Below are 15149 nucleotides of genomic sequence, written 5' to 3' on the forward strand. Positions count from 1 at the left end.
TCAGTTTTTGGGTAAAGGGGCATTTTTAGGGTTCAGGGTCAGTTTTGGGTTTTTGGGTAAAGGGGCATTTTTAGGGTTCAGGGTCAGTTTGGGGTTTTTGGGTAAAGGGGTATTTTTAGGGTTCAGGGTCAACTAATAAGATTGTAAAAAATTATTTTTATTATTTTCATTTATTATTTAATTATTATAATTTAATTTAAGTAGTTTTAAGTATATTTTAGTAATTTAAATTTAATTTAACACTGTTTTAATAAAGTCGATATTTTTTACATCTATATTATTGTTAACGATATTTTGTACTCGATATTTTTCTACTTACCTGTTTGTAGATACAAACTCGATATTTTGACTGTCGATATTTTGTCCACGATATTCTGGCAAGTCGATATTGTGTCCGTCGATATTATTTCAGTGATCCAATACAAATACATACAAACACAGCCTAGAAGCATGTGCTTAATGAGATGACAATATAACAAACTTCAATGTGACATCTTGGCACTGAGGTTATAGCCAATCCAGCCTGAGTTTGACCAATGTGGCCACCACTAGACTAAAAGAGGGTCGTGCAAAGTTAGTCCACCGCTGCCAGATCCAGGCCGGGTTTTCAGGTTATCCACATGGCATAGATTTACCAACCATGAATATTAATGGGAATCTAGGTTGCCAGTGGTGATCTTAAAGTCTGGCCAGGGTTGGAACTTAGTTGACCAAGACTGGAAACCATCGCGGAAGAATAACCAAGCTGATCCTTGGCAGGAATGTCTGGATGCCTGCCCACGACACTAGGCAACAGAACCCTCACGATTTATGACAAAAGAGAGAAAACAAGCACTACTTACCGATAACATGGGGGTCGTAAGTAGACCCCAGGCAAAGAACTCCAAAAATATAACAACCACGGCATGGTAGACGCTGGGCTCGCCAATCCCCAGCCGCTGGGGGGGGAAGAGGAGAGAGAAGCCATTAGTGCAATATATGGAATACAAGCGGACATAGCTGAGCACAGGCAAGGTACACATAGACCCCTTAGCGGGAATTCTTACAAGAAGCAAAGCAGCCACAAAACCTCTGCTCTGGCACTGATGTCTGGTTACAAATTCTACTGTGAACCACAAATCAACACAATGCCTTATAAAATGTTTTCATTCATTTAGGGAATTAGGCTATCTCACGACTATAGATAAAATCTAACTTAGCAACCCCCCTCAGGTCCACACCTTGAGTTTCTTATGTCCAAGGGAGGTTTAAATACCTCAAAATAATATCAGTTCAGCTGTTCCACCCCCCCATCACAATTTAAGCGTGACAACATATGCCTAAAAATCTGCCCGTAACTCCCGGACTTGCTTCCCAACTACCTGAAGACAGGTGAGGCGAGTTGTTCCAGCCTAAAGAGTCAAAAACATGCAGAGAAAAAAGAAAGCTAGGAGCAACCGCAGCACCCATCAAAGTATTTTAAAGGGGATTACACACTCCAGGGGAGCTTTGAGAATTAACCAAATCAGGTTTCCAGTATATGGGAGTTTTAAGTGTTTCAATGATGCTTGTTGCTGCTGAGCCCTTCCTGGGGTTGGGTGCAGGGACCGATTCCGAGGGATGCCCCAGCTACTACTGCCTGACTGCGATGAGTAAGCTCTGAGTAAGTCATCCTGTCTTTGCTTTCACATGGAGCAGGGCATCATGCCATAAAACGGTGATCAGATTGGCCCGGGCTGGTCAAGCACCCACCGCTCACTGCATAAAATGCTAGTCCCATCAGCTGCAGGAGTGGTGCTGCTGCCAACACACAAGGTGGATCAACGACAAACCTGGGCGTCCCTCGTCTTTGTGCTTGCAGGAACAGGAGTCTGTCCTCAGGATAAAATCCCAGGGCGTCCATTAACAGGCGCCATGTGAGAATCCGACCATAGCCGAGCCACATAAACTAATAATCTGAGGCTACCGGTGACAGCACAGGAACGTAGAGCTGGCACATGTTCAAACTTTTATTCCCACAACCACTGAGGCACACTCGAAGCTCTGACAGATTGCTTAGCGTAAATTCCTAGGGCGACTTCAGAAAGTCACAATGAACCAATGCAATTCCAGGAGAGACAAAGTCAAATAAGTAAGAAAAAAAATGTATTTATTGATAATGATATATTCCGTATTTCATAGTTAAAACTAGAAGAAACCACATACACACCACATCCTTCTCTTCATTCGTACTCAACAGTCATAATATATACATATACTGGTATGAGCAACACCTGAAAATTCAGTCCAAACATTATCTATATGTCCGATATGTTTTTTATCTTTTCCTCACAATTATTGTTCAGACGTTTTCCATAGATGAGCCTTGTATATTGGCTTTCAATACAAAGGTATGTATCTGTGTTGTGAAGCGGCTGCAGCGTCTGGGAGCTGGTACTAGAATTGCATTGGTTTATTGTGACTTTCTGAAGCTGCCTTAGGAATTTACGCTAAGTATTATTTCCCTGCCTAGAGGAACTTCCCATTAGTAGCAGGGTGCCCTTTACCTTTACAGCTCTGACCGACTGGCCAGAGACCCACCTCGCCTTCACATTGGAGTATCTTACACCCACCGCTGTGACCTGCACACTGGCACAAGACCCAGACCAAACTCAACGCAGCATGACACCTCCTTTCGTTGTATGATCACACACCCTTCGCTACAACACTCACAGTTCTCGGACATGACAAGTCAAGGGAAGAAAAATTGCCGTAAGAGCTGCCATAACTATTCTAGGGCGTGCTAATATAAAATGGGGATTTTGTATCCTCTCGAAACGTATTTACAGCCAGAGGTGGACCGATATATCCAGCAGATGGAAGAAACGCTTGACATGAACGGGTCAGGGCTTCTATTTAATCTACAGGCTGCGGAAGACCATGATAAGGCAGGAAGCAAGCTGTCCATTGGGAGAGCTGCAGGAGCAACTGGAGGTCAGCAGAGTGGCGGGCGAGCAATGACCAGAAAAACTACTTCTCAAAGTGGGGTCCCCAACATGTCTCACCAGCACTTCCTTTAACGGAGAAGTTAAGAGATGAGGGGGATTCAGAGTAAAACAAATTGTAGAAGATCCCTCAGTATAATCCATATGGGCGCCCGGGGTCTGCCATCACCACAGACCTCCCCTGCCAAGAGTCTGTAATTCTGTGGCATTTAACTGCCCTTTCGTCAGATCTAGAAGAGGACCTCGCCTCCTAGACGAACTAAGCGACTGAATCCAAGCACTCCTTGGAAGCCACCTCAGAGCTCTGCGTTTGACCTATTTTTGCTCAGGATCCACCTCCCTTCATTTTTCTGTACTTTCTGCTGGCACCGCATGGTTTATTCATGAAGTACATACCAACATCTACGAGACAAGGTGCTCAGCCATTCCTTCAAGCACCATTGGTGAACCCTGCCGTCTTTAAATGACACTCCTTCGATCTCGATCATTCTCTGTGGCTTCTGCGGGGATGCAGAACGATTGTAAGCTCTTTGTTAATTCTAATGAATCCGAAGGAAATGAGATGGGGCTTATCCTTCTGTTCTCATTTTCATCGCTCTGATGCACTCCGAGCACTGCAGAAGTGGTGTGGCAATACCGAGCCCCCACCACAGAGTCCCAGGAGTTGTATGCCTCACACAGCTGAAATGACACACTCCCTTGGTGTAATGCCATTTCACCACCTTTCGGTCACCCTTCTTCTTCAATGCCTGTGAGCGATCTGAAGAGCAACATGGGGCACTAGTGGTCAGATCACTGTGCTGCCTGCTAGTTAGGCTACAGTCAACCAAGAGCAGGAGCCACAAATACTACCTCAAGGATTGGTAATTTACAAAAAACAACTCGATGAAACAAGCTTGCAGCGCTCAAGTGCACTCGGTGGCAGGAAGAAGTGAAGACAAAGCCTTGTGATCACAGGGGCTTAGAGTACGCGTCCGATTCACCTTTTGATACCTTTATGCTTTATTCAAGGATATATGTTTAATAAAATTGGCATTTGAGTCCAGCTTTTTGCTCGTTTTTCTGCTTCTGCCAGGAACCTCTGGTCTTGTTCCGTGTGCAGGCCCTTGGTTCCAAGTGGTTGTTAGGCCGCCCCTGTGCTGCTGCCCCACCAAAGCAGGAGGAGCAGCAAATGAACTCCAGGGTAGACCTTCCCCAACCACTGATAGGGTGGCCGCCCTCTTAGGAGGGCCCCCTGCGGGGGCCCGGGGCAGCCTAAGTGCCACAAGATGCACATTCGCCAGCATTGCAGTGTTTGGGGTACCCGAGTGGGTCCCCTGTGATGTCACTTCCAGGAAGAGGGGGGGAGGGGGAGAGGTATTTATACCTCTCCCGCCCTCCGAGCGCCTGATTTTCCTGTGTCTGGTCGGCAGTGCCCCTACTACCTGGGGGCCCGGACGCTGTTTTTTGGTGTTTACCGCGAGTTCCTTTGCGACCCCTCCCCCCCTGCTCCTGGGGTCCCCAGCCTTTTTTGCTGTGTTTTAATTATGTGCAGTGGGGGGGGGGGGGAGCTATCAGGGGAGGTGGGGACGGGTGTGCGGGCGGAGGAGCTCCACGCTTGGAGTTCATCGGTGCGGTGGCTCGCTCTGGGGTGCGCGTTATGTCTCTCGACGGGCAGATATGCCGACTTTACGGGGGTGGTCTGCGGTGCTGCGCGCTGGTCCTGCCGGGTGTACAGGCCGGGCCTTCCCCGGTGGCCTGTGTGCGGTGTCGAGCAGTGAGATGGGGGGGCGGGCGGAGAGGCCTAGTCGGGGCACCGGGGGCTCTCGCTACTGCGGGCCCTCCGCTGGTGCCTCACGCGCGGGTCCGGGGGGGTGGGCGGTGGCGGGAGGGTGGGCGCGTCAGGATTTGGCCGGTGCTTCTGGGAACGGCCTGCTGTCCCGGGCTTTTCCACAGCGGGTTAATCTATGACTGCATGTAAGGGGCCACTAGTGTTTTCACTGCACCTTGGCTCTGCCCGGCCCACTCTGGTCTCTCCCTCCCTCCCTCCCCCCCGCCCCCGGCTTGGCCCCCCTCGGAGCCTTCGGTAGTTCACATTTTGCCCTGGGAATGGGCAGGGTTCAGCTCTCCGGCAGTCGCGGATTGTGAGGCAATGCGCGGGGCGGAGGGAGGGCGATCACATTATTAAGTGTCATATTAAGTGCACATTAAAGAACGGTGCATGCTTTTACCATTCTCAGCAGTGACACATTGTTTAATCGGTAATTTTCTTCGGAGAAAATAGGGACCTTATTCAGAAAACGCCACAGATGTTTCTCATTGTACATTATAAAACAACAACGCCTTGATCTAAAGTGGAATAATCTTAGTTAATTTAATTTTTTTTAAATTTTCTTTATGGACCTAGGCCAATAAATGACTGCTCGCGCCATATCGGACCCGGATGTTGACCGCCATTTTTTCCCCCATCAAGTAGATGGTTGTGTTGTTTTTAGCATCACCCTAGGCGCAGAGCTCAGTTTGCGTCAGGGCCTTCCGTGAAGAATGTCGTTGGGTAAGTCCTGTTTTCTGAAAAGTGTAGCTTTAATTGATTCTGCACTGAGCTCTGTGTACTAGCACACTTATAGCAGGAAGGTGCATATTATTTACATCTTTCAGCACACTAGCCTTCTAAAGAATACGTCACAGCTGCAAATGAAGCCAACAGACTTGATGGAGTGAAGTCTTGGGTTGGTGAAGTGAAATCCTGGGGAATCTCCTGTTTAGCAACTTCTGTTGAAGGACATTTACAGTATCACGTCAAACAAGCATTGGCAATGCCAACGGGAGTGAGTTTAATGTGCTAATGCAGTCTTCAATTATTAGAGTGATACACATAGGAGGACGACGGCAGAAGCATACAAAGAAGGCTTTAGTTCCAAAATAGTCCCACGTGGAGTTCAATGTAAGTGGAGGAGGAAGTATATGCCCAAACAGCCAATAACATTAGGTGAAATGTTGTCCTTGTGTAACGTAATTGGTGAGCATGTAATGCGCTCCATTACCTTCGGGTCAAGTTCGCGCTATATAAAATCTACCAAAAAAAAAATTATTGCACTGGGCTGAGCTATAACGTTATTACCAGTCTATAGCCATTGGCTGAAAGAGGATGGTCAAACTATGCCTTTGGTCAAAAAGGGTTTGCCTAAAGGCCATTCTGGGTATATTGTTGGCAATGGGTCTGTTTGACACATGCCCTGTCACAACCAGACTTCAAATCAAAACATACATTTCTGGGAGGTCATTCCAACTTGTTGAGGGACTGGCAGCTGCTTTTGTGCCTGTTCTTCTGAATTATTTAAAAAGCAGGGTTCACTACAACCAGTGTGCTGAATGTAGCTTATCTATGGCGATCTCCAGCCTGCATGTGGAGTCTCCGCACAAGGGGCAGGGGACAACACCATCTCATGGCATGTGATCAGCAGCGTGGGGGCATTGACGGACCCTGTCCTATTGCAGAGAATCCATATTTGTATATGGGGGGGGGGGAGGGCTTCTAATGGATGTTTTATGTCTCAAATGCAGGAACCGCGCTGAAAACCGCCCTACTCACATGGGGGGGGCCACCTGAGGTATCAACAGGTATAAGGGTCATAGCACACTGGGGTCAGTGTGCGAGGGTCTGGGACAACCAGGTTCACGATGGAGGCTAACTTTTGTGTCTGCCATTTGATGCAGTATTTTACCTCTGCTGGTACTTGGTGCGCTTTTGTGGCTTGCGCGCATTTCTCTTTTTTCTACCTCTTGTATTTTGTTTGCTCACATTTGTCGCTTTGGCCTCATGTGACTTGGCTTTTGCTTTTGTGATTTGTTCACTTGTGGTTGTCTCCCCAGGTGTCATTACTGTTCCTGTTGTGGGGCGCTCTGACGGAGACCGCGCTATATAGCATCTTGGTGCTCTTCCATGTCGGCCGTTGCAAGGGGGGGCGCGCAAATGTTTAGTTCTTCTTGCGCCTCGCCTCGTGCGGGAGAACACAGGTTCCACCCCATGAGCGATATGTAATTGTAATGCAACGGGGGGGCGAATGTTCCGTTCTCCTTGCGCCTCGCCTGGGGGGGATGCGCAGGTTCCACCCATGGGCGTAATCAACTGGTGAGTCTGAGCATAGCAGGTATCTCCTGTGCAATAATTGGATGTTTTCTCTGGTAAAACAACCGATGAGTCTAGACAAATTATTTATTTTCTGGGCAATAATTGGTGTGTTCTCATGGAAAGCAACGGCTGAGTCTGGGCAAATCATGCATCCCCTGTGCCATAATTGAATGTGTTCTTTTGTAAAGCAACTGGTGCTCAAGTAAGGGGCTCTGATCCTTGCGATCGAGTTAGCAATATGCTTACCTGGCAATGCTGTTATAGGCTGTTTCATGGATTTGTTCTCTCTTCCAGAAACGCACGGGTTTCGTTCTCAGATGATCAAACCACGTCTAGCAGGCTGGCCTGCCAGGGCTCGGCGCAGGTACAGGGGAAGAGCACACTGGGGCCAGTGTGTGGGGTTCTGGGTCAGCACGTCCAGGAATGGAGTGTAACCTGTTTTCTCATTTCAGGAAAATCGGATCAAGTATGCAGGTATCATTTAGAGAAGGGCAGTTTGGAATGGAAGCAGGAGAATGCTGTTCCTTGTTAAGTGCTTTTGGGGGTGCCGAACACCCCGGGGAGGGGTCGCAGGACGCGCCTGGGGCATTACCATTCTACCTTTTCTCTTTGCAAGCAGAATTACGTACTGTTACTCGAACGCACCGAAGCTCAAAAGTCCGACACTGTGCCTGTGTAAGTAAGTACTGTGATCGGGGTGGTGGCAGAGCAACTCGAGGCGTGCAGTCATTGAGGCAACCCAGACACAGGGGAAACAGTGGGCTTTCGGACATGTCAATTTTCTCCGTAGTTGAGGGATTCATGGGATTGGCAGGCAGCATGGTTGGCCAGGGCGCTCTCCCCCCCCCCCTTTTTTCTCGCAGGCAGGATTTGCCAATGATTACAGTTTACTAGCGCGTGTTCTTGTGCAGCACATGCTGCGACACACTAGTAGTTAAGTTAGGTCGGTATTTCGGGGTCCCTCATATACACAGTGCCCCTTGCCTTCCGGAACAACGTGTGCGCCGCTGTGTGATGACTTCGAGTAATGGCTCAGGGTTGGCACCCCTTTTACTTTCCAATAATTGTACGTGACATGCAGTCCCGATTTTCATACCACTACCACGTGTTCCAATGATCAATTCTGGATTTTGGGTCTTGCACGGGGTGGCGGCGCGTGGCGTCAGACAGGACACAGGCGCACTGGGCGCCCATTCTAATCTCCAACAGCAAGGAGGTTTGGGCCCCCTGAGCATGGGAGAGGTATCCAGATTTCCACTGTCACGGCTCCACCACATCTAAGGGTTTGGGAGACAAGGGCTGTGGAGGAAAGGGGGAAGGCCAGGCTGCAGCTCTATAGGCGATTCACCTGTGGAAATGCTTAGCAATGTTGTCTATGCCTGGCATTTTCGGTGCCATGGAACGCTTATTATGCATATTGGTAATTAGATTTTAATGCAGCTACGTCTGGTCATAGCGTGCATTATACCAACAGGGTCGTGAGACATGCATGTGTACATGAATGCATGTTGTCTTTACTCGCTAACACCGTTCAAGGGTATGGCTCTATGGTTTCCAGCAGATAGATCAAAGGATTTCAACATGTCCTTGGAGTCAATCGCAAGTCCATCACTATATCATTATCGACTGGTGATACAAGTCAAGGATAGGACACATTTTCAGCGCTAGATTGGTTAAGTCATGCGAATCATTGGCTTGCGTCGCGGACGCCTGCATGCACAGTCCAGGTGCTAGGGAACTGTTGTTCTATTGTTTTGACGTTAACGGTTGCCTGTGGAGGGTGTGCTGTTCCGGTCTTTCCACAGTGCTGTTTCTGTATGTATTATAAGTTGACAGCCCGGTTCAGACCTCTTGTAGGGGAGAGTAGATGCATTGTTAAGTATGGCGGTTTTTGCAATTACCATGACATCTATACACATCAGCCACAGTTGTGCTTAATTACCTTATGCAACTACTGGCCTCAGCTCACAGGTGACAGGAGGAGTAACCACATGTGCAGATGGCCAGAGGACTTGTATGGTACTCTTGGGGGGTGCCTAGGGGACTTTTCCAGATTTCTCTGAAGATCAGTACTTGTGACACACTATGGGGTTTGCATACAGCAGGGGAAAGGGCCTGTCCAGGTAGTCACGGGCAACGCTATTGTCCATTGTGTACCTTGTTTAATCCCTCAAGGTGAGAAAGTCAAGTCTGGACTTCCGTAAGCGCGGCTAGTCCCCTCCACAGAACTTTCAGCAGCGAGTTCTCCTGTACTATATTTGGATAGGTGGTTTAATAAGGTTGTTTCACTCAGTAAGTCAAGAGCATGGTTGACAATTGCCTTCGGCCCAGGCCATCCTTTTAGCCTTAAGGGGGCCTGGTTTCGCTTCATTTGACACACTTCAAGTTGGATACAGATGGCTCCGTTGGGAAGAGCTCCTTAGGTTAAGGCGTGTGCAGCAGGGACCTGGGGTAACCAGCTCAGGCTTGCTCCTGAGTTTGTAAAGCTGATGTGATGGGCCAATTGGTGCTGCACCATGCGTAAGCCAGATGTCACAGTGATTCTAGCATAGGTCGTGCTTTCTCAAGATTTACAGTTTAGGACATTAACACATGCCCTAGGCACAGTTACTATTAGGTTCTGATATCCCTACTCCGGCACAACACCACATATATTGTGCATTCAAGTGCGCATGTTATACGTTCCACCGACCCCGATGAGGGGTAACCACACATCTTCAGCAGTGCAAGCATTGCGGGTCAGGTGGGGCGAATAGGGGCCGCAACTAGACTCCTGCAGCAGGGAGTGCCGCAAGCCGGCAAGGAGTTGGTGTAAATTAGGACTGACAGGTACCGCTGGGTGCCCGCCGCCTGGTCACAGCAGGGGTTTATGGTGATATCAAGGTCTGGGTAGGGGGCATGGCAAAGTAACACTGAGCTGTATCACATGCAGGGTGTGGTGACCCCGACCTCATTTCATAGGATCACTCCGTATTGGGTCTAGCTAACGATCATCTCAGTTGTCTTTTAATTTTCTGTCCCTCATTTTACCATTTGTGACTAGGTTGGCCACGGAAATTAATAAAGCGATGTCAGGCATGTCCAAGTAAGGGTTAGAGGCCAGAAGGCGACCCTGGGCTCGGTAACTAGGTGGCCACGGAACTTAATTAAGCGATGCCAGGCATGTCCAAGTAAGGGTTAGAGGCCAGAATGTGGCCCTGGGTTTCATGTTCATAGGCAAGTTGAGCGGCAGAACTGTTAGGACTTGTGTTCGACCTCCTGGCCACAGGTTCATATCCACTACGCATTTCATTTGCTGAGGTCAATAAATCAAGTATCACAGAGTCGAGTATCACTAAACATATGGGAATTCTCCCACCCTATAGCCTTAGTGGACAGCCTTGCAGGGTGGAAGTTGTCTTAGAAAATAGGGGGTTGGTTTAGCCGGTATGGGTTACTGTACGCAGAGTCCACAGGGTGTTTAGATCCAGAGGGGATACACCTGTCCAAAGGGGAAATGGACCCTTTCTTGCTTGATCTGGGGGAGACCTTGGAATCAGCAGGGTGTAGGTAACTAGGTCTATAGTGGTTGGGGGCCCTGGGGTGACGGTGGCCACAGCCAGTGCTGTGGCGGAGTTACAGAGCGATCCAAAGGCTGTAAGGTACAGAAGGGTACCCTCTACAGGAGCACAGTAAGGGTGCTAAAGCCAATTATCCCCAGGGAGGTCCTCGCGTGAGATCCTGGAGGAGCGACGACGCCCCATTAGTCCCACGGGTGGTTGTGGACCTGAGCAATCGGGGGTTGCCTGCAACTCCCCGCCCCCCCCCCCCCGTAGCGGGGAGGGGCGTGAGTAAGGGGTGGACTGGCGGTCCGCCGGAGGGAGGGGCTATCTCCTCCCCCAAAATCACAATACCGGTTGGTTAGGGCTACAGGGTATTATGGCTCATCAGGTGGGCAGGCGCAGGCGGCCAAAGGCGGCCTGCCCTGCGATCGCCCGTAAGTTAACCCACCATGTTGGCATATTGTAATGCAAATAAACCTGCAGCAATTTTCTCTACCAAAATTGTGTTGTGTCTATTTATTACATTTATTACTGTGAGAGGTCTGGGGAGTGTGCCGATATCGGCACTATGCTTGCGGGCGGGCGGGCGGGCAGAGCCTCGCTGGAGCAGTCGCTCAAAAGTACAGAGGAACGGAGAAGTGGCCGCCAGTCTGGTGAGGACGATGGAACAAATCCTGAACACAAGCAGCGAGTCTGCCCGAGCTCATGACCGAAGGGCTGGGAGGACTCTTGGAGAATACTGGGATTGGCCTAATGAACACTATGCATGGGAAACCATGTCCACGAAAAACAGACTTCAAAGCAGTCTTATAACACAACAGCCTCCAAGGCTCAGACTGACAAATGCTTGACCGTACGAAATATTCCCAAACACGAAAATCAAGCAGGGGTAATTGCTAAGTCCAGCCAGGCACACTTCTCTGCACATCTAGCGTGCTCGGGGGAAGGGCTGGATAGGGAGATTAAGTGGAGGTCAAAGGAGGTGTGGGGAGCTGCCGAGATAATAAGATTGAGATTTTGGTCGTCTATGTTTCGAGGTCTATGATTTGCCGTTAATGTGTTCACGTGTTATCGATATGAGCAGATAATTGTACTTGGGGCCTGCTGGAATAGAAGTCCAGCACAGGTAACAGATAGGGCAAGGTAAGCAGTGCTGACTACACTGGAGGATGCACAGGGGACAAGGAGGCTGTGCAAGCAGTCATGACTCCACTGGAGGATGCACAGGGGACAAGGAGGCTGCAGAAGCAGTGCTGACTTCACTGGATTCTGCACAGGTAAGAAGGGGGCTGATGGGAGCAGTGCTGACCGCACTGAAGGCTGCACTGGAAAGAGGGGGGCTGCTGGAAGCAGTGCTGGCTCCACTGGAGGCTGCGCAGGTAAGAAGGAGGCTGCTTGAAGCAGTGCTGACTCCACTGGAGGCTGCACGGGAATCAGTGCTGACTCCACTGGAGGCTGCACAGGTAAGAAAGCTGCTGGAAGCAGTCACGATTCCACTAGAGGCTGTGCAGATAACAAGGAGGCTGCTGGAAGCAGTGCTGACCCCACTAGAGGCTGCACAGGTAAACGGGAGGCTGCAGGAACAAGTGCCGACTCCACTGGACATATTGTAAAGAGACAAGGGAACCCAAGTAAGGTCTACCAGGGACCTTGGGAATTAAGCTATTTTTGAGAACAGCAGTCCTTAGAGAAACAACAATAGCAACGGGAGAATGACTATTGACGCTGCCAGTAATATAATAATAGAACTTGTCCAGCCGGACAGAGGTCTGATATTTATTATTTTTGAATCAAATAGGAGCAATACAGATAAACAATTTTTGTAAGTGGGACACAAGCCTGCATCCTACTAGACCAGGAGGGACAAACAATGGAAAACACAAAAGGCTCGGGTAAGGCTGTAGGTTTGTTAAACACAACATTTTGAATGTAACAAACAAATCGCAAGGGAACACCTTTACACATTAAATGGCAATTTAGAGCAGTGCATAAGGTGTATAGCGTGTCGACGCCGTTTCGATCCATATAAACAATACATGGATCATCATCAGGACATTTAAAATAAGCATGCATGTGTACAATTGCCTGTAATAAGTGTTGACAAATTCCCCGTGGATAGTGATAGATGTGAAGCTGAAGGGACAGATGGCGTACAGCAACACCAGGAAAAATAAATATGAGGTATATTGGGGGAAACTGGACTGCTTAGGGCGTCAAAGGCGATGGGACAGTGTGAACGAGGAATGACCCATCCAGTGATGGGAATGGGAATGCTCAGTGGCGTATATTTCCAGAATGGGGCCGGGAGCCATAGCTGCGTGCTCCTGAGGGTTTTCTTGGTCCGGGTTCCTAGGTGGCAGGTAAAGTGTGCCGGCTCCACTGGAGGCTACAGAGGTAAGAAGGAGGCTGCTGGAAGCAGCGCTGACTGCACCAGAGGCGGCACCAGGAAGAGGGAGGCTACATGAAGCAGTACTGATTCAATAAAGAGGCTGCACAGGTAAGAAGGAGGCTGCTGGAAGCAGTGCTGACTCCATTGGAGGCTACACAGGTAAGAAGGAGGCTGCTTGAAGCAGTGCTGACTCCACCGGATGCTGCACAGGTAAGGAGGCTGCTTGAAGCAGTGCTGACTCCACTGGATGCTGCACAGGTAAGAAGGAGGCTGCTGGAAGCAGTGCTGACTCCACTGGAGGCTACACAGGTAAGAAGGAGGCTGCTGGAAGCAGCGCTGACTCCACTGGAGGCTGCACCAGGAAGAGGGAGGCTGCATGAAGCATTACTGATTCACCAAGAGGCTGCACAGGTAAGAAGGAGGCTGCGGGAAGCAGTGCTGACTCCACTGGAGGCTACACAGGTACGAAGGAGGATGCGGAAAGCAGCGCTGACTTCACTGGAGGCTTCACCAGGAAGAGGGAGGCTACATGAAGCAGTACTGATTCACCAAGAGGCTGCACAGGTAACAAGGAGGCTCCAGGAAGCAGTGCTGATTCCACTGGAGTCTGCACAAGTAACAAGGAGGCTCCAGGAAGCAGTGCGGATTCCACTGGAGTCTGCACAGGTAAGAAGGAGGCTTCTTGAAGCAGTGCTGATTCCACTGGAGTCTTCACAGGTAAGAAGGGGTCTTCTGGAAGCAGTGCTGACTCCACCGGATGCTGCACAGGTAAGAAGGAGGCTTCTTGAAGCAGTGCCGACTCCACCGGATGCTGCACAGGTAAGGAGGAGGCTGCTTGAAGCAGTGCTGACTCCACCGGATGCTGCACAGGTAAGTAGGCTGCTTGAAGCAGTGCTGACTCCACTGGATGCTGCACAGGTAAGAAGGAGGCTGCTGGAAGCAGCGCTGACTCCACTGGAGGCTGCACCAGGAAGAGGGAGGCTACATGAAGCAGTACTGATTCATCAAGAGGCTGCACAGGTAAGAAGGAGGCTGCTGGAACTAGTGCTGACTCCACTGGAGGCTGCACCAGGAAGAGGGGGGCTACATGAAGCAGTACTGATTCACCAAGAGGCTGCACAGGTAAGAAGGAGGCTGCTGGAAGCAGTGCTGACTCCACTGGAGGCTACACAGGTAAGAAGGAGGTTGCTGGAAGCAGCGCTGACTCCACTGGAGGCTGCACCAGGAAGAGGGAGGCTACATGAAGCAGTACTGATTCACCAAGAGGCTGCACAGGTAAGAAGGAGGCTTCTTGAAGCAGTGCAGACTCCACTGGATGCTGCACAGGTAAGAAGGAGGCTGCTGGAAGCAGTGCTGACTCCACTGGAGGCTACACAGGTAAGAAGGAGGCTGCTGGAAGCAGTGCTGACTCCACCGGAGGCTGCACCAGGAAGAGGGAGGCTACATGAAGCAGTACTGATTCACCAAGAGGCTGCACAGGTAACAAGGAGGCTCCGGGAAGCAGTGCTGATTCAACTGGAGGCTACACAGGTAAGAAGGAGGCTCCAGGAAGCAGTGCTGATTCCACTGGAGTCTGCACAGGTAACAAGGAGGCTCCAGGAAGCAGTGCTGATTCCACTGGAGTCTGCACAGGTAACAAGGAGGCTCCAGGAAGCAGTGCTGATTCCACTGGAGTCTGCACGGGTAACAAGGAGGCTCCAGGAAGCAGTGCTGATTCCACTGGAGTCTGCACAGGTAACAAGGAGGCTGCTTGAAGCAGTGCTGACTCCACTGGAGTCTGCACAGGTAAGAAGGAGGCTTCTTGAAGCAGTGCTGACTCCACTGGATGCTGCACAGGTAAGAAGGAGGCTGCAGAGAGCTGTGCTGATCCCACTGGAGTCTGCACAGGTAAGAAGGAGGCTGCTGGAAGCAGTGCTGACTCCACTGGATGCTGCACAGGTAAGAAGGAGGCTGCAGAGAGCTGTGCTGAACCCACTGGAGTCTGCACAGGTAAGAAGGAGGCTGCTGGAACTAGTGCTGACTCCACTGGAGGCTGCACCAGGAAGAGGGGGGCTACATGAAGCAGTACTGATTCACCAAGAGGCTGCACAGGTAAGAAGGAGGCTGCTGGAAGCAGTGCTGACTCCACTGGAGGCTACACAGGT

The 15149-nt window shown here is 50.0% G+C and overlaps 1 protein-coding gene across 1 annotated transcript in view; it reads right to left on the reverse strand.

Moving 5' to 3' along the window:
- LOC147673064 (solute carrier family 71 member 1-like) overlaps positions 1 to 15149 on the reverse strand; it is an 80183-nt gene that overhangs the window by 45321 nt on the left and 19713 nt on the right. The window contains exon 2 of the mRNA XM_086946746.1: positions 843 to 938. Within this exon, the coding sequence (XP_086802872.1) occupies positions 843 to 938 (96 nt within the window). The remainder of the gene's footprint in view (positions 1 to 842; positions 939 to 15149) is intronic.

Source organism: Lissotriton vulgaris, chromosome 12 (genome assembly GCF_964263255.1).
Source record: "Lissotriton vulgaris chromosome 12, aLisVul1.2, whole genome shotgun sequence".
Taxonomy (NCBI): domain Eukaryota; kingdom Metazoa; phylum Chordata; class Amphibia; order Caudata; family Salamandridae; genus Lissotriton; species Lissotriton vulgaris.